General features: G+C 55.1%; 1 protein-coding gene across 1 annotated transcript; it reads left to right on the top strand.

The window, feature by feature from the left end:
• The first annotated feature begins 180 nt into the window (after positions 1 to 180).
• On the top strand, positions 181 to 13924 carry LOC137662720 (inner centromere protein-like). The gene is made up of 18 exons (XM_068399391.1): positions 181 to 316; positions 649 to 762; positions 2164 to 2765; positions 3873 to 3924; positions 4548 to 4581; positions 5129 to 5228; positions 5949 to 6039; positions 6985 to 7120; positions 7197 to 7331; positions 8487 to 8596; positions 8957 to 9068; positions 9946 to 10056; positions 10385 to 10515; positions 10733 to 10811; positions 11734 to 11838; positions 12064 to 12165; positions 13015 to 13168; positions 13706 to 13924. Exons 1-18 carry the CDS (start codon positions 186 to 188, stop codon positions 13909 to 13911), a joined length of 2505 nt encoding a protein of 834 aa, XP_068255492.1. The 5' UTR covers positions 181 to 185; the 3' UTR covers positions 13912 to 13924.
• Positions 13925 to 17455: the final 3531 nt, after the last annotated feature.

Below are 17455 nucleotides of genomic sequence, written 5' to 3'. Positions count from 1 at the left end.
GCCTGGGGGTCCTTCGAGGCCTGGGCTCTGGCCTTGTGCCCGCCCGGGGTGCAGCACAGCCCCGGCCTGGCCTGACGCCCTGCTCTGAGGCAGGAGGCCGGCCTGGTGCCTCCCCTCCCGCCGCTGGGGTGTCCCCGGGTGCCAGCCACCCTTTGCCTCTCCCCCCGTGTGTTTCAGGCAGGGCCATGGCTGACGGTCCCACGCGGCTGCTGGAGGTGTGCGGGCAGAGGCTCTCGCGGTTCCTCCGCGACGCCGAGCACAAGCACTTGGCCTGGCTGCGGGAGGTGGAGGAGCAGGGCATGAGGATGCTGGATAGGTAGGGGCTGCCCTCGAGGGGCCCTCTGCACCCCCCAGGGCGCTGGCTGGTCTCAAAGCGCTGCCAGCCCCTCCGAGCGTTGCTCCCAGCTGCTGGGGGGCCAGCCCTGGGGCGAGGCCGGGGGGGCGCTGGGTTTCCCAGCCCAGTGACTGGGCGTTGGCATGGCTGTGGGCTCAGCAGCTCGCTTTGCGCCTTGGTGCCCGCTGGCTGGTGTATTTCACTCGCTTCTCACCCAACACTCATCTTTCTCAGTGAGTGACCCTTCTTTTGTGGGCAGTATTGTTGTAGGCAGTGGGGGGAAGCAATCTCTGTCTTCTGCATTTGCTCAACAGCAACTTTGGGGCTGAACCTGAATTAATGCCCAAAACACCGTCACAGAGGAGGCGTCCCAAGAAAAGGCAATCCTCCTGCCTGAAGGATGAAAACAAGGAGCCAAACAGGAGGAGGTAGGTGAGTCGGTTTGTCCTGGCTCTGCCTCATGGCGTTTAAGAGTGAAACAAAATAGTAACTGTTTCCACGTACACAAGAACATAAAGTGGCTGCTTTATTCCCTGAGTTGGCAAATATGTTTAAAAGGGTGCGTCAAGATCAGTGAACATCTCGATTCTTGTGAAACTTTGGGATAGAGTTGGCTGGTTTCCTTCACTTTCATTTTTGTTTTTAATTTTTTCTGGTTAGAAACAACAATAAATGTTCTGTTTTCTTGTCTGGGTTTGGTTTTTGTTTGATTTGATTTTGTTTCAGCACGATTTTTGACCTGAGGTTGCTACTGGCGTTTGCTCCCTCAACCTTCGTGCTGGTGCCTGGGAGAGGCTGAGAATGGAGCTTGCAACCAGTGGCATGTCCATGGTCGTTGTTTGAGCTGAAAGGCTCGAAGGGGTTAGCAGTGAAAATGAAGTGGAAGTTCCAAGTGATTTGCTTAGAATCAACTATACTTGAGGTGTTTAAAACTAGTCCTAAGTAGACAACAGTTGCCTGCAAATAGATGCCAGGGCAGGATGGTGTACGGCATGATAAGGCACTTAAATTTTGATAACCACAGTGAAAACCCCACAGAAGTCGGACAGGAAGAGTTAGAACTAAAAGGCTGTCAGAAACCAGACATGGAGGATGGAGAGAAGAGCAGGAATAGCAAGGGAGCGTGGGAAGTTCATGCGTGTGTGTGGTGAGGGAGGGCAGGAGGAGAAAACGCTGCAGATCTGAACAGGGAGAGCTCTTCAGCCACGCTGTTGGTTCTCAGGGAGCAGCTGGATTGCTCCCCAGCAGACAAGTCTGGCAGGGGTTTTTCCTCACTTACACCTGGTTCTGAGGAAGATCTGCTGCTGTGACCAAGCACGTGGCTGGGCAGGTGGTCACTCCTGACAGGAGGCTCGCGCTGCGGTTCAGCACCGCGCTCAGCCTGCAGGGTCAGGCCGTGGATGGTTTCCTTGCTCTCTTTTTCTCAGTATGTATTTTAAACCCCGTTTCTTAGTGTGCTGTTAATCACACCTTTCCCACTTAGTCTTTTTTGCTAGTTCTAGCAAAAATCCCTCTTCTTGCTAGAGGTCAGAGTGAGAAATTATGGGAACGAGACTGAAGGATGGTGGAGGGAATCAGCTTGAATACTGGCAGTAGGACAAGTCACTGCTGGTGGTTGTGCCCCAGGGGCTGTAAAACCTCACTGTAAAACCCCTCCTGGGTGTTCTTAGTCGTTGTCCAGTGATAAGAGATGGGTTGTGAGGGGGAATGGTGGAGGGAGGAAGCCTACAGGTTCGCTTCAGAGCTTGTTGTCTGCTTTTTTCCCTCTAGAAATCATTTGGGAATGGTCCACTTCTTCATCACTTCATTTAAAATTGTTTTTATTTAAGGTTGTCCAGAAGGAGAAGCAACATCAAGCCAGTGTCTTCCAAGCCAGTTTCCCAACGGTGCCAGAGCAAAGAGCAACCCCAGAACCCCGGCCGTCAGGGGGAAGAGGTGTCTGTGCCCGACAGCGCGGCGAGGGCTCAGGCCAGTGTTAAAACCGAGCTCCCAGAAGGTCCTGCAGCCTGTAGGGCTGTCACGGGGGACTCAGCCACTGAGCAGCACCATGTGTCTCCTGTCGCCGCCATCCCTGGTGGCCAGGCAGCCAGGGAGGGGGAGGAGGCGGCCCCCGAAAGAAGAGCCAGTACCTCCACTCCCAAGGCTGCTAGAAATGGAGACCCTGCCGTGCTCCAAGGAGATCCCCCAGGCCTCGAGGAGGTGCTTTTCCAGGACTCTGACAGCAAAATGACTCCGGTGAGATCCAAAACGCGCCGTTGCTCCGGACGCCGAAGCCTTGTGGGTGGCCCCCACAGGAGCCGTAGGGCCTCCTTGGCTGAAAAATACTCCCTGGCCGGCAGAAGAGAGAGCATGATCCGGAGGTCGATCAGCAGGGCCATTTCCAAGAAGGCAGCAGCACGAGAATCCTCCTCTGCCTCCAGCAGAGTGAGCTGTAAGTTCCTTTCCGTTTCTGAGTGCGTTCCTTTGGCCAAATCAGCTTCTCAGCTGTGGTGTGGGGAGCCAGCAGCTGTGGAGCTGCTCATCCTATTAACTCTGGCTCCTCTTAGTCTCCTTGTCAACAGGCCTTGTGGCTTCTGCCCGTTTGGGGTGCAGCCTTCAGGTCCTCATCTGCTGTCAGACCGAGTCTCGGGCTGTGTTTTGCTGCAGCAGGTGAAGGAAGCGTCTGCTGGGGCACAGGCACAGGATCAGAGGTTGTGGGTGGGCAAAAAAACAAGAGTGAGAGGGAAAATGTGGTCTGGCTGGTTCTGGCCACGTGGCCAATCTGTAGCATTCCCTGGGGAGGGGCTTTAATTTCAGTGTCTTCTGCCAACTCTCCAAAAATCGATGGGAACTGAATGTCTCCACCCCTGAAATTTGGCTGAAATTGGCGGAGGAACTGAAATGGGGTTTGGGTGAAGACAGAAGAGTGGATGGACTGAGAACCAAACAGCACAGTCATCGGAGGAGACGAGATTCAGACACCCAGGCTATTCCTGGCAGCACTGAGCTCCTCATATCCTCTGCTCCCACTGCTCCTGGGAAGGTTTTGCTGTTTGGGCTTTCTAAAATCATTGCTTCTGGAGGCAGATTGGCTTCTAATAGAGCTCTGAGGCCTTTGGTGTTTGGTTCTGTCAGCTTTGAGTCACGCTGTATCTAGGCATTTGTTATAACACTCTCAGCTAAGTGGTGCTATGGGGGGAATGAAATCAGCCTAAATCCACCCAATCTCTGCATAAAACCGTGCAGGGAGGCAGGAGCTGAAGTCAATTGACTGGGAAATGCTGTCTCTGACACAGGCAAGAGCGTGTTTGTGCAGCTGGAGCAGTCTGCAGGCAGAGGAGCTGCTGCTTCAAGATCCCTGCCTTCCCAGCCTACACCAGTTTGTCAGTGACACTTGAGGGAGGTGGTGGTGCTGGTGTGGAAAGCTGAGATGAGCAGTCGGCGTGTTCCCTGGGAGGGAAGCCTGCACAGAGCCCTGAGCTCTACCACGCACACGCTGCTGCTCCTGGGAAGCCTCAGAACGAAATCCCCAAGCCAGCTTGTGTTTTTTCTCCTCCAGGTCAAAGCTCCCTGGAGGTTTTTGCGGAAGAAGATGCGACCAGCAGCACGAGGTGAGCCTACTGGTAAGACAGGCAGGAGGAAACCACAGAAAACCCTGCGAGGAAGCTCTATGGGTTCCCTTTATATTACAGATAGAGGACTGGTTTTGTAACGGACTGGTTTAGGTGATGTTGTCACCTGGGGCTGGTTGATATTTCACAGTTTGTGCTGTTCAGGCACAGCCCTCCCTTTTCATAAGTGTGTTCACAGCACGGTGAGGTTAATCACTGCGTTGGGGTGGGGGCCAGCCTGTGCCATGAGGCCTGAGAGGCTGCCAGCAGTTACTGTGCCCTGTGAATTATGTCCTGGGATCCCTGGCTGTAACCAGCCTCCGAATGCCTGCTGGTGCCAGAGGTCAGCTGTGGTCTGACCTGCCAGGGGGACAGGGAAGGCGCTCCCAGAGCTTCCCTTGTACCAGCTAGTGGGAGCTCTGCAGAGGGGGACAAAGCTCCCCGGCGTGTTGTTCGGTGATGCAGTGGCAGGTCCATCAGAAGAGTGTGGCCTGGCTGAAACAGGCTTGTGCCTCTGGGTGGAGTTAGATCTGTCTGCACTTCCCTTGGCTCCATCATACTCCTATCACCTGTAACTCGCCCTTTAGAGAGCTGAAATAATTAAAATCTCTCTTCTTTTACAGACGTGGGTGGGAACCGAATCCCCCAAGTGAAAAGGTACGTTCTAAGGAGCAGCCCACGAACTCTGGACATCTTGCCTGAGTTGGTGCCTTTTGCTGAGCATTACCACTGGAAGCAGGGAGTGTGGCCAAGGATCGTCCTGCCACGTCCCTTCAAGCTGAGCAAAGGCCCTGCTGAGCTGGACAGTGCTGCCCTTCCCACGCTGAGGCAGCGTGTTCAGCTGGCTGGCTCTGGCTGGAGTACCTGTAGTGTGAAAATTGGTGTCTTCAAGGTGTGTGGAAGCTGCCTGTCGTTCTCAAGGCACTTTGACTTTGGAGCCCAGGTTCAGTAAAGCTCCTGCTCTGGCTGGGAAGTGCTGGGCAACTGTCCTTCCTGCAGAGGCTAGTGCTTCATGAGCAGACCCTGTTACTGAAGTGAGCCAGTCAGTGTCCGTGCCGCAGAGCTCTAGTTGAGAGCAGCAGAGCCTAGCCTGGCAGGTGGATTGCAGCTGGAAGGGACTGGCCTTTTCAGGGCAGCACGTCCGTGGTAGCCTTGTTCTTTGGAGCAACTGTGCTAAGAGAGTGCTTGTTTCCTTGTCCTGCAGACACCTGAAGACGCCCTCACTTCAAGTAAAAGTGTACAAGCTGCCAGCCCTCCTGCACAGCACTTGTCTCCTCCTGAGCAGCCCGCAGGGAACGATGAAGGTAACTTCGAGTTGGTCTTGCTTTTCACCCCAAAGACACACAGAGCAGGGAGTCAGCATGAGGGTTTGTGGAAAATCTGGGACTTGTGTTGAAACAAAATCCCCTCTGACCAGTCAAGGTAACTTTTCAGGTAAACTTTTGATCTCCCGAAGAGGTGAGACATGCAGTTAGATAAGCAAGGACACCCTGTAAATGTGTCCAAGCCTTGAGACAAGTGCTGTCCTGTCCAAGTTCTCATCCACAGCACGATGAGTAAGTGGGGATGCTGTGGAAGGAGATTGCTCTTAGACCTGAAACTTCCACGTAGTGTAAGTCCTGTTAAAGTGCCTCGATATCCCTTTCCTCTGGGTTTACATTACGTGAGGATTTACAGGTCCTGTTTATTTACTGTGCCTCAAAGCAAGGAGAGGAAGAGATTCAGGCTCCTTGTTTATCCCCTGTGGGAACTGTAGGATCTGATAAGCAGGTGGAGTGGAGGGAAGAGTAGCTGGAGGCCTCTTGGTGAGACAGTTTGTGCCTGTGCAGAGGGTCTGTGCGGGGTGTGTACTACAGCCTGCCTCACGGCATACATACAGCACTGACATGCCAGGAGCCATCCAGGCTGCTGGTTCCTCAGTTTGGTTACCTGCCACAGAGCTCTGAGCACGTGAGAGCTGGAGACAAGAGCTGGCACCCTGCGGGATGCCTGGCACGTGGTGCTAACTGCAGGTTTCTTCACAGGAAGCTGTGGAAACCCAAACAGCGAACACCAGAACGAGAACCAGGAGCAGCCCTGCTGTGCCAAGCCCCAGGAGGATCCCTCACGCATCTGGTATGAGACACTTGTGAGGAGGAGGAGTGAGCCAGTGGTCTGGAGGGACTTGGACCTGGCCTTTTAAGTAACTTGTTTAAAAAGCTTTGGGTGTTTGTTTCCCTACCTTTCCCCCGCCCCTTCCAATGTGGTTTTGAAATCTTCTTTGGCCAAATCTTGTCTCCTGGAACTTCCTTGTGACTTCTTGAGCCTCGTTTGGGTCTGGCACCCAGGTCTGCCTTGGGAAGCAGACACATGAGTTCCAGCACAAACCAGAAGGTGACTAAGGCAGCACAGTTAACCCGCAGCTTAGCTGTGGCTCTGAGTGGCTCATAAAGGGGTGGTGCAGGAGTAGTTTCCGAAGGCAGCGCAGTAGGTGACTGACCCTTTATTTTTATCTTGTCCAAGTGTCTGGAATACCTGACTTGTTTCCTCACTGCTCACGTTACTGGTGTTTCACGTGAGATTTCAGGTGCTTTTAGCTTTGCCCTCAGTCTCCTGTCATGGTGTTGCTGGGGTGAATTTTCTGTGATGGGAAGGGGAGTGTCAGTAACCTCTGTTCTCCCGTGGATGCTTAGCTCCGTGTGTTGGGTCAGGGTCTGCAGCCTTCCTCAGGGCTGCTGCTGGATTGGGCCCTGACTGAGCAGTGAGGCAGCCCCGCTGCCTTTCCCTGGAGTCAGGGGGTGCAAGTGAAGTCATTTCTGACACGTGTAAATCTGTGAGCATCCAAAGTGTTTGTAAGGCACGTGAAACCCTGATGGTGAGGTGTGCTGGGCTGGCTAGTTGCAAACACACGGGGGTTATGTCTGTCTTGTGCAGAAGAAAGACTTCTTGCTCCCTGGGGCTCAGAGTGAGCAATAAGAGTGAGCGCCGTGTTGTACGTTGCTGCTCTGGAACTTGGGTGTTCCCTCACCAAGACGGGGGAGCTTGAGGGTCACCTCATGTGCCTCTTGCTAATGCCATCAGGACGAGAAGCTGCAAACAAGCAATGGGTGTTCTATGGAATGGGCAGCAGCCAGGGGGTCACACCCTGTCCCCTGTGGATGACAAGCACAAGAGTTCAGCAAACCAGACTCCATCTCCCTCCTCTCCAGCTCGCAAGGTGAGTGGGTGCCATGGTCCTCCCTTGCCTCCCCTTCCCTGGCAGGCACTGACTTCCTTCCCTCTTCTCCTCCTAGGTTGTTAGACTGTTGAAAAACTTCCTGCAGGCCGTGCAGCGAAACCAACTGCTGGCGAGCCCGGGGCCCACAGGGCGTGGGGGGGTCATAAGGAACTTCATCAGACGCAACACTCCCACCCGACCTGATCTTAAGGTGCGTCAGGGTCCCACCTTCCCTCGCAGGGCTGGAGGAGGGGGTCGCGTTTGGGGCAGTGGCAGGAGGGGCTGTTTGCTTAGAAAAGCACAAACATGTTCCTGGTTCTGTCTGCTACCGTGGGTCAGTGCAGGCCCTCGGAGCAAACTGGCCTCACCGTTCTGCTCCAGCCTCCCCACGGGAGGGAAGCTGGTTGGTGTTGCCTTACATTGCCTGTCTGCACACACTGGTGTGGGCCGGGGTCTTCAGCACCAGTCAGAACCTTCCTCAGATGCAGAGAAGTCTCAGGTGCTCGCTCTGTAGTCAGCAGAAACATTTTATATTCTGGGATTGTTGAACCATGGGGAAGTGGGAAGCTTTTCTCTTTGCAGTGGGGATCTGCCCCTGCTGCAGGGCTGAAGGGCAGTGTGGGGTCGGGCAGTGGGTTCTCTACCACGTGGTAAGGAGCTGCAGCTAAGAACGGGGTGCGTGTGCTGTGAAGGGGTGCTCTGGTGTTACTTCCAAACCCTTAATCATTTTTTATGTCTCTTCTCTACAGGGAGACTTTGTTGTAAGTAATGACACCCTTAACCGTGGGGGCTGGAGGATTATGACAGCTGTGCCTCTTGCCTCACGGGCACTGACAGCTCTTTCCCCTCACGCTGGCAGCCACGCAGCTCTGTCCACATAAGCAAACTGGCCGCACCGGGGGTGAGGTGGCAGGATCTCTTTGCAGGTGTGTGCTGCTGGAGCTGAGAACTGCATGGAAACCTTTTGGCCTCTAAGCAAGACTCCCTGCCCTGTGCCCCTTCTCCCCCCTTCTCCCAGCTGCTGGTGTAGGTAGCGCTGTCCCAGGCAAGGAGCGTTTGCCACAGGTGGTCACCTACAGCAGGAGCGTGCTGTTCCTAAACGTATTCTCTACAGCTGAAGGACTGAGGTGTTTCCCTCCTGTACCTGTGACTCTTCTGCTCTTATTAGTTGAACAAGCCCTGTTGCCAAACCTGCATTGTTTCTTCCTTACTATTCGCTTCCCATCCTGGTGTGTGGGTGAACGTGACTCTGACAGTGACTCCTTTGTTCAGCAGGCTGCCTAGCCTCTAGCTGCCTGTGCACAAGCAGCCCGAGGGTAGAAACAGGCCCCAGCAATTGGTACAGTCTGAACTCATCTCCCTTCAGGAGAAGGAGCGGCAGAGGCTGGAGAGCCTCAGGAAGAAGCAGGAGGCTGAGGAACAGAGGAGAAAGAAAGTAGAGGAGGAAAAGAGGCGGCGGCAGGCAGAAATGAAGCAGTGAGTTGGGTCCCTCACCTCCTGCTCCTTCCCTGGTTCAGCACAGGGCTGCCTCCGAGGCCTTCCCTGCCACGGCTGTACCCTGCTTTGTGCCTCCCACTCGGCAGGGGCATTTTGCAGGTGGTGCTGCCTGGGCACCCTGAGCACTGCTGTTCCCAGCTCCCTGCCCTAAGGACTGCACTGGTGCAAAGCACCTGCTAACGGCTGGACTGAATCCAGAAGTGAGCTGGGGCTGAGCTCAGCCAAAGCCAGTCAGGCAAAATGTTTTCCCCAATCACCGTGGCAAGTCCCTGTTCCCCCATCATCCTCTGTGCTCGAGCGACGAAGCTAACGTGCCCCTCTTGTACACACCCTGCCCAGGAAGAGGGAAGAGCGTCTGAGGAAAGCGCTGCAGGCTCGGGAGCGGGTGGAACAGATGGAGGAAGAGAAGAAAAAGCGGATGGAGCAGAAGATTTTACAGAATGACGAGAAGGTAAGGCAGCTGAGCAAGCTTTGGACCACTCAGTACAGTGACATTGTCTGGGTGAGGTGTGAGACCACGAGGGTGCAGACATGCCACTGGGATAGCATGTGTAAGCACAGGGTTGCTGCTGATGGTGACTAATGAGGTGGTGGGTAATCAGAGACACTGAAACTCTGCCTAACAAGAGGAGGCTGCGTGCAGGCAGCGTCGCTGCTTTTGTACAACCGTGCGGGTCCTGTGGGGTTGAGGGGGGCTGCGCCTGGCTGAGCTGCAGCCCAGCAGCCTGTGGGAGAAGGGTGGTTGCTCATTCTGGGGGATGGACTAGAGTGACCTTTGGGAAAGGGTCGCCCTTGGAAAACAAAGGAATTGTGCTCCTTTCGGCCTTTCCCAAAACGTGAGTGGACAAAAGTACACCCAGCCCTGGCTGTCCTGCTGCTGTGGCTGTGCTGGTGCTGCTGGGGCAGAGGGCTCAGGGGAGGGAACCGTGACCCTGGGCTCAGTCAGCTCCCAGTTCATGCTGCAGGCCAGTTGGTCGACAGCCATGCCGCAGGCAAAGCAGAAACCAGAGGCTAGATCCCCTTGTTCTGCAGAGAATCGCTTACAAGGTGCAAACGTGTATCTTGAGGTTGTGTAACGGTCTCTGTGCTCCTTTCTCCTGTCACTCCAGGTGGTGGGTGTCTCTTCACACGGCCTGCAGAGAGTGGTGGACTTGCTGCATGAGGCTGACACTAAACCCAACGCACGTGTGCCTCTTGCTGGGTGTTGGGTTCTCAGTCTCGTTAGGACGTGGAGTATCACAGGCTCCAGCAGCCGTCCCCGTCCTCCCCTTGGGCGAGGCTGAGGTGTGTGCTCGGGGGCGGCAGGGCAGACCCTGTGGCTTCCCCAGGTGCGCCTCTCCCAAGTGCGGGACGAGAAGGTGGCGGAGGAGCGGAGCAAGAAGAAGCTGTCGAAGCAGCACGGGGAGGCTGATGCACGGAAGCAGAAAGCGCTGAGGGCGGTAAGAGCAACTCTAGGTCCCTCCTGCGTGTAGAAAAGGAGTAGCTGGGAACCCGTGCCCTGTTCTGCCTGGTGGGACAGGGGAAGGTTGCCCCCTCTCTTGCTTGCAGGGGTTTTAGGGTCCGTGCTGCAGGATTTCTGTCTAGACTGTTGGTGTTGGGTTGAACAGCTGTGGGGACAGAGGGAGAGACCACCCAGCTGGTGGCCAGGCCACGGAAGGCAGGAATGAGATAACAAGCACAGGTTGTCTCAGAGCATTTGCTTCGTATCCTCCCATCTTTCCCCACTTGAGCTGGAGGGTTACAGGGCTTTTCTTCTTTCTTCTTCAGGAGGAAGATGAATTTGAGCAGCAAGAACCACTGCAGAAAAGGAGAGAGGATGAAGTGAAAGGAAAAGGAAAGAAAGTCTTGGAACTGAAAAATCTCTTAGAGCAGCAGCAGGTGGAACAAGCAAAGGAGAGGTATTGGCTTGTTCTGTCCTGGAGGAGTGGACTTGGCAACAGGCGTGGTGAAGCAGTAAACACAAACAGTATTGCTGACACTGGGAGGCTGGTGTGGGTGGCAGGCTGCCCCCAAGGCTTGGGGTGCTGAAGCAAGAGGCTGTGAGAATGCTCGGCAGGGGGGTGGCAGACGTGCTGTCCTCTATAACTAAATTATGTTGTTTTTTTTTTTCCCCAGGGATCACAAGCAGCGAGGGAAGGAGAAGGCCCCCCAGCCACAGCCGGAGTCAGCAGCGTTTACTGACAAAAACATAAAGGTGGGGAGCTGAAGGGTCTTGGAATAACCTCTCTGTTGTAAACTAGCGAGGCACAGGATACACAGACTTATTTAAGATCAGACCAGCTTTCCAAGTGCTGTGTTACTGTTTAAGGTTTTGTAATTTGCTGTTACGTTATTTAGAGGAACAAACACAATAAAACCGATGACGAGCCAAACGTTACTGTAAGGAGCTGAGGTGTGTGCAAGAATCAGCCAGCTCTGGTGCTGGAGTTGGGGTTGGCTGTCTCTTGTTGGCAGGTGAGCCTCCTCAGCCCCATCACAGGGTGGATGACAGCCATACAATGGCACTTTGAAGAACACCTCCAAATGGCATTCACTGATACTTAAATGAATATGGAAATTAGTAAGAGATTTATTGTTTTCCCTACTACATTCACTTACTGTATTTGGAGGATTTGATCCCCGTAACAAACTCCAGGTATCATATGGCTTCGTGTAACGTCATTTGCATTTATATAAAGAATGTTGTGGCTTAAAGTCACGGCTGTTTGTCTCAAAATATCACAGTAACATTTTCTTTCCACTCTCTTTCTACTCTTTCTTCTGCCCTCTTCGTTGGTAAAAAATCAACCCCCCGAATGCTACTGCTCTTAAGGATAAATTCCTCCTCCTGTATTTGCTCTCGCTGCTCTTACTCACTAGGCCCGTGACATTCAAACTCCTATCTGTGCTATATAATTTTAATGAAGGTCTGAATTCCTCATATGTTGTCAGCAGCTGGGCTGGAGTGAGCCACGGCAGAGCTGATAAGAGAGAAGCTGAATATAATTCAGAGTGCCTGCAGCTCTTGCCCTCCTGTTAGCTCTTCCCTGCTGAGTAGTACGGGAGAAGAGACTGGAGAAAGTGGTTTGGGTTGAAAAGGAGCTTAAGCAGTAAAAAAATGTCCTGTTTGTTTGGAGGAGGAGAGCCCGAAAGAGCTGCACCAGCTGCCTGGGCAGGAGAAGAGAGCCAAGCAACCAGAATCCATTGCCATGGCCGCTCATCCCTGGCTCAGGGTGGTGAAGGTGAGCGTGGGCTCTAGAGCCCTTGGTCTGGATCTGAGCAAAGACAAGGGTTGCTTTATCTTTGAGTCTTGGGTTTGTGGTTTTCTTTCTGTACAAGAAGACATGGAGAGACTGAGGATTTTTTTTCAAGGGCCCCAGAAAATACGGCTCAGTTCCAGAGATGGTCTGGTTGTTGTGCTTGGGTAAACATGAATGAAGAATGACTTAATTCTTGCATCTTAACAGGAGCAAGGTGGTCTGCAGCAGCAGCTGGGAGAGGAGAAAAAAATCAAGCCACCAGAAGCACTGACTGCTGCCTCTGGCACATGGCTGAGCAAAGCTGTAAAGGTGAGTCCTGGTTGCAGCAGAGCCCTCAAATAAAATGAGTCTGTGGTGCCTAATTGGCTCCTGCGGTTTGGAGCCAGCCTGCAGATTTATTATCCGCCGGTGATGGAGCAGGAAATGCAATCCCCGAGTGTGGGCTGTGGGGTTTAGCAGGCATCTGCGCAGAGGATGGGGCTGGCTGGCTGCTCGGCAGAGAGCTCAGCACTGGGGGAACCAGAGGAAAAACGAGTTTTCTCTTGGAGAAGCTGCTGGCAAAGGCCACAGGATGGCAGCACACCATGGGCTGCTGGGCTGGCAGCGCCGCGCTGGCACCCTGGCTCCGGCCCTTGGCCTCTGGCTGTTGGGTCTGCAGAAGCCTGCTTGAATTGGAGCTGCTTAGACCTGATAGCTGGAGCGGTGGGGAAAAAACTGCTCAGTCAGACTTGGGTCCTTCTTCTGCTGGTAAACTCTTGTCTTTGGGCTGACGGGCTCCTCTTCTTCCTGCTCGACTCCTCTGTGCTGTGACTCACGTCAGAGCTCTAGAGAGTGAAAACTGATCTGCCATGAAACGTGAAAGGGTTTGAGTGGTGGAGCCGTGTGTGCAAAAGGCAAGTGCAGAAACATCCATGGTCTGTTCTAAGGGTTTTGTACGAGAAACAGGAGGGGAGAAGGGTCACGAGTAGGTACCAAGGCACGGAGCACAGTGACATTTGCACAGATGTGTGTGTACTGCACTGTCTTAAGGAAGGAGCCCCGAGGTGCCTGCGAGGGCTCGGGCTGGGTGGGTATGGTGGCCCGCCCTGGCAAGGCAAGATCTCCTGCCCGCCCGGCCGGGCTGCTCCCTGCACTCATCAGGGCTGTCTGTGGTTTCAGAAATCTGCTGCGTCCTGCTTGGGGCCCCCGAAGGGCACGAAGGAGTTGAGATCCCCAAAAGTAAATGAAAATAACTACGGGATGGATCTGAACAGCGATGACTCCACAGACGATGAGAATGAGCCTCGGAAGCCTGTCCCTGCCTGGGCTGATGGTAGGTGCCCAGTTTGGTTCAGCACCTTTAATTCCTTCCCTGGAAAGATGGAGCTTTCCAGATGCACTTGGTGCAATCTCAGCTTCCCCAAAGTGCAGCCAGGGGTGTGTGAGACTCCAGCAGTGCTGGCAGCCGCTAGCCCCGAGGGGTGAGGGGGGCCGGAGCTGCTTTCCCCGTGTTGACGTTAAAGGAAGGTCCTCTGTGGGTGTGTTGGGGTCCAAGGGGGTGAAAAGAATGGTGGGGGCTCGCAGAGAGCCCGTCCTCTCGAGGGAGGCCGAGGGAGGCTGGGTTTGGGATGTCTGGTGTGCTGAGTCACTCAGAACAAGCACTGCTGGCCACGTGAGGATGGGTGTGGGGCTCGCAGCTCCGCAGATAGCAGGAACACTGTTAATCACGCTCACAGGACAGGTGATTGATAGTTTTTTGGGTGTAGAAGAAGAGGGACTGTCCTGCAGGCTCTGAGGGAAAGGGCACCTCAAGCAGAGCGCTGAAAGCTTGTTTGTGGTGAGCCACTCTCTGACATGGTGGTTTCTGTAGGGACTCAGCTTAACCAGGCCATTCTGCACCAGTACTACCACCCGGTGAACGTTGACCAGCTCTTTGGGCTGATCCCCATCCCCAGGCTGGAGGATATCTTTGGCAAGAGCAAGCCTCGGTACTTCAAGCGCACGAGCTCGGCGGTGTGGCATTCCACGCCCGGGACCAGCTCTGCCTGTGGCCCCTCTTGCAACTTCAAAAACTGAGAAACCAAAAGGTGTTTTAGGACGATAGGGTGCACCCGTTGTTTTCGTGGCATGCAGCATTTTTACAATTTTAAGCTTTTTTTTTTTGTACAAAAATAAAAATATTGAATAAAATCCTGTTGCAATAACCCCTCCGCCGGTGTTTCTCTCCCCCCCACGGTGAGGTGGTGCTCGGGGGCTGGTGTGAGAGCGATGGCCGGGGTTTCTGCGAGTGCAGACACAGCTGTTGGAGGACATGGTTCTGCACCACCCCACGTCCCCGCAGCCTGCTTGCACCACCTCCCCCGAGGCAGCGATGAGATTGCTTTTTTAATCGACCCGAGGGGTGATGTTTTCATAACCCATTGTGTGCTGTGTTTATGTATTTAACAATGCTGCTATCTGCACATAGTTTTCCTTCAAGAATTCTCGTGACCTCTTGTTACTCTGAGCCAGAATCTTTTTCCTGCAGTTAGAAAAGTCTGCTTGGGCAGTTTAAGCAGTGTCTAGATGTCCTGTCACCGTTCTGCTCTTTTTCTAACGGAAACATGAAGCCCAGGCTGACTTCTTAGCCATCTCTTCTAGGACACTTCAGCGTGCAGTCTTGCTGGGGCAGGAGACAGATTTATTTGGAAGTTGTGGTTTGGAAAGGGCGAGCGGTGAGATACTTCCTCATTGCAAGGGCTGCGTTCACCTCGCCTGCTGAGTGCTCCCCTGGGGCTTGGCAGCTGCATCTCCTGGCTCCCGCAGAGCCCGGGGCAGGCGCTGCCTGGGGACTGCTCCGGCACCCTGGGGTGGCCGTGGGGGGTCCCGCGGAGCTGTGAGGGGACAGCTGTGTACCCTGGGTCACGGCCCCTGGGGTCGGGCCGGTGCAGCCAGCAGCATTCCAAGAGCAGTTGTGTGACCTAAATCCTACCCTAAGTAGCGGTGAGGATGCTTCGATGAGCAGGGAAAGTCCCTGGCCAGAGCCGCATCCCACACTCGCCATAACAACCTTTCCTTCCTCTTTTAAGTTCCCCCTCTCGGGCTGAGTTGGCTAGCACAGCCGTGGGCACAGCAGAGGGACTCTGTCCCCCCTTGGTGACGTGCTGTGTGGCTCCAGGACCCCTCGTGCAGGTAGGGTCCCTGTCCCCCAGCACTGGGCTGGTGCCATGAGGTCTCCTTCCCACAACCTTCAGGCGCAGGCTGCCAAGCCATCGTGGCCACGGACCTGCTCAGAGCTCCCCAGGCCTGCTTACTTCCGTTCAGAGGAGGTTTCGAGCTGGTCAGAGCGGTTTTGAGGAGCTTTATGACAGGCTTGGAGGGTTTTGAGCAGTTTAGAAGAGTTTGCAAGTGTCTCGGTGGAGGAGCCTTGCAGGCACTTAGAGCTTTTGATGGGTCTTTAGAGCTTTGAGCTCCGCAGAGCCACTGACAGCAGCTGAGAGGAGCTTTGCAGAGGCACAGAGCAGCTCTGAGCGTGAGCAGAGCTCTGCAGCAGCCAAGGGCTGCTTAAAGCTGCTCCCCAGGAGCTCTGCCCTGGCTGCCAGGTCGCCCCCGACTCCTGGGTCCCCCCAGCTTTCCTGCTCATCCTGGGCTCCCTCGTTGTCCTGGGAGGTGGCTGTGGGGCTGTCAGTGGCTCTTGCTCTTCTGACTGGTCTCTCTGAGCTCTCTGGAGTTATCCCAGTGTCTTTTGGGCTCTCTTGGGTCCCTCCAGGATCTCAGTGTCCCTCTCTCGGTGGTGTTACCCAAAGAAATAACTCGTAAGGTACAAGACACATTTGACGTAGTTTTTACTGGCAGAGGCTGGCCCTGTTGGAGCAGAGACACGCTCGGGCTCAGCCGCTGGCAGCTGCACCCCGGGCAGTGCTCTCGCCAGCCCCCATCAATGCCCTGAGTTCTGGGGGCACTGGCAGCCCCTCCCCAGGGCAGCAAGGGCAGGGTCTGCCTGCTCCCACGGCTCTGGTGCTCTTGCAGAGCTGCAGAGCTGATTTCAGCCGATGTAGCAACACCCTCACTTCATCTGGTTTGGGTTTGTGGGTTTTTTTGGCCTCTGGCCTCCTCTGTGCTCTGCTGGGTGCTCTGGGCTCCTCGGTTCAGCTCTCTGGGCCTTTCCTGGGCTCGCTGGGGCTCTCTTAGCATCACTTGAGCTCTCTTGGGATCTCCCTGGAGGTTTTTCCTCCCCTGGTTTCTCTGAGCTTTCTTGGACCCTCTTGCTCTCTCTCACTAGTGGCTTTCTCAGGTGCTTTCATGGTGGCCAAGGCACCTCTGAGCTTTCTTAGTCCCTGCAGACCGGGATGCTCTCGTGTTGCCCATTTCCCCAGGCTCTCTTGAGCTATTTCAGGCTCCCCTGGTGTTCTCGGGCTCCCCTGAGCACAGGCTCAGGCTGCTCCCTGCCAGCTGGCTTCCATCCCTCACGGTAATCCTCAAATTACCTCGTTAGACAGCGCCAAGGAGGCGATGATTTCCGGACCCTGGCAGAGGACAGGAGCGGGGGGCTCAGCACTCAGCTGGAGCTGGCTGAGGCGCTGGCTAAGGGATGGGGGCCATTAGTCAGCATCATGCTCAGGGAGCAGCAGTTTCGTTTTAGCCCCGTGCTGGCGGAAGAGTCACCTGAGCAAACCACAGGGGTGGTGTGGTGATGGGCAGGAAGTTGTCTGCTGAAACCGCAGCTGCTGTCAGCGCTTCCAGGCTGGGCCAGGTAACCGAGAGCAGCGGTGAAGCAATGGTGGAGGATGGGAGAGTGCCTGGGCCAAGAAGCGAGGGGACCTGGGAGGGGGCTGGTCCCCTGGACAGCCCCAGTTTGGGCATCAGGCCAGTGCCGCTGGCCCGAGGCTGTGAGCTGGCACTGTCACCCCTCCCCTGTGTCCCCGGTGCCTGGGGCTGCCGGTCCTGCTGACGAGGGACTGGGCTACGGGGCCGGAGCGTGGTCCTGGTGTCACCTCAGCAGACACAGGCAGCTGGAGCTCAGGATTGGGGCTGAGAGCCAGAACTGGGTCACGGGGACGGGGGACTCTGCTCGGCTCCGTAGCGGTGCTCCTAGTGATGGGAGAGAAACGAGCCCGAGGGTCTGGGCCCCATCCCTGGGGGGGTCCTGGGGCATTGCTGCTGACACGGGAGGGGATGGAAATGCCACGGCGTGCCAAGATTGCTGGGAAGGATCTTTATTTGCCATGGGTATAACACAAGCGTTCTCCACAATAAAGGAGAGGGAGGAGGCCTCCCTGGACACTACGGGGTCAGGCAGGAGCACCGCAGCCCTCATCAATACACACATCACCGGGAGCGAACCGGGGTGGTGAAGGAGAATCTCTGCAGCCGAGGGGCGTTTTGGGCACTCCCAGCACCAGGGGTCAAACGCTGATGTTTCAGCTTCATCCATTGCCTCATCCCAGTTCCCTACGGCCTCAGCCCTGCTCCTTCCCACCCCGCAGGACCCTGGAGGAGGTCATGTCTGGACCTGTAACGCACAAACACAGCTCCAGGTGCTCGTTCCTACGCTCCTCCTGTCAGCAGGTGCTTTCAGCACTAAAAGGACTCCTCATAAATGGAGGAGACACCTCCCAGACCCCTTGTCTCCTCTTAACAT

Source organism: Nyctibius grandis, chromosome 4, assembly GCF_013368605.1.
Source record: "Nyctibius grandis isolate bNycGra1 chromosome 4, bNycGra1.pri, whole genome shotgun sequence".
NCBI lineage: Eukaryota > Metazoa > Chordata > Aves > Nyctibiiformes > Nyctibiidae > Nyctibius > Nyctibius grandis.
The sequence above is the reverse complement of the archived record's forward strand: the minus strand, read 5'-3'. Positions and strand labels throughout refer to the sequence as shown.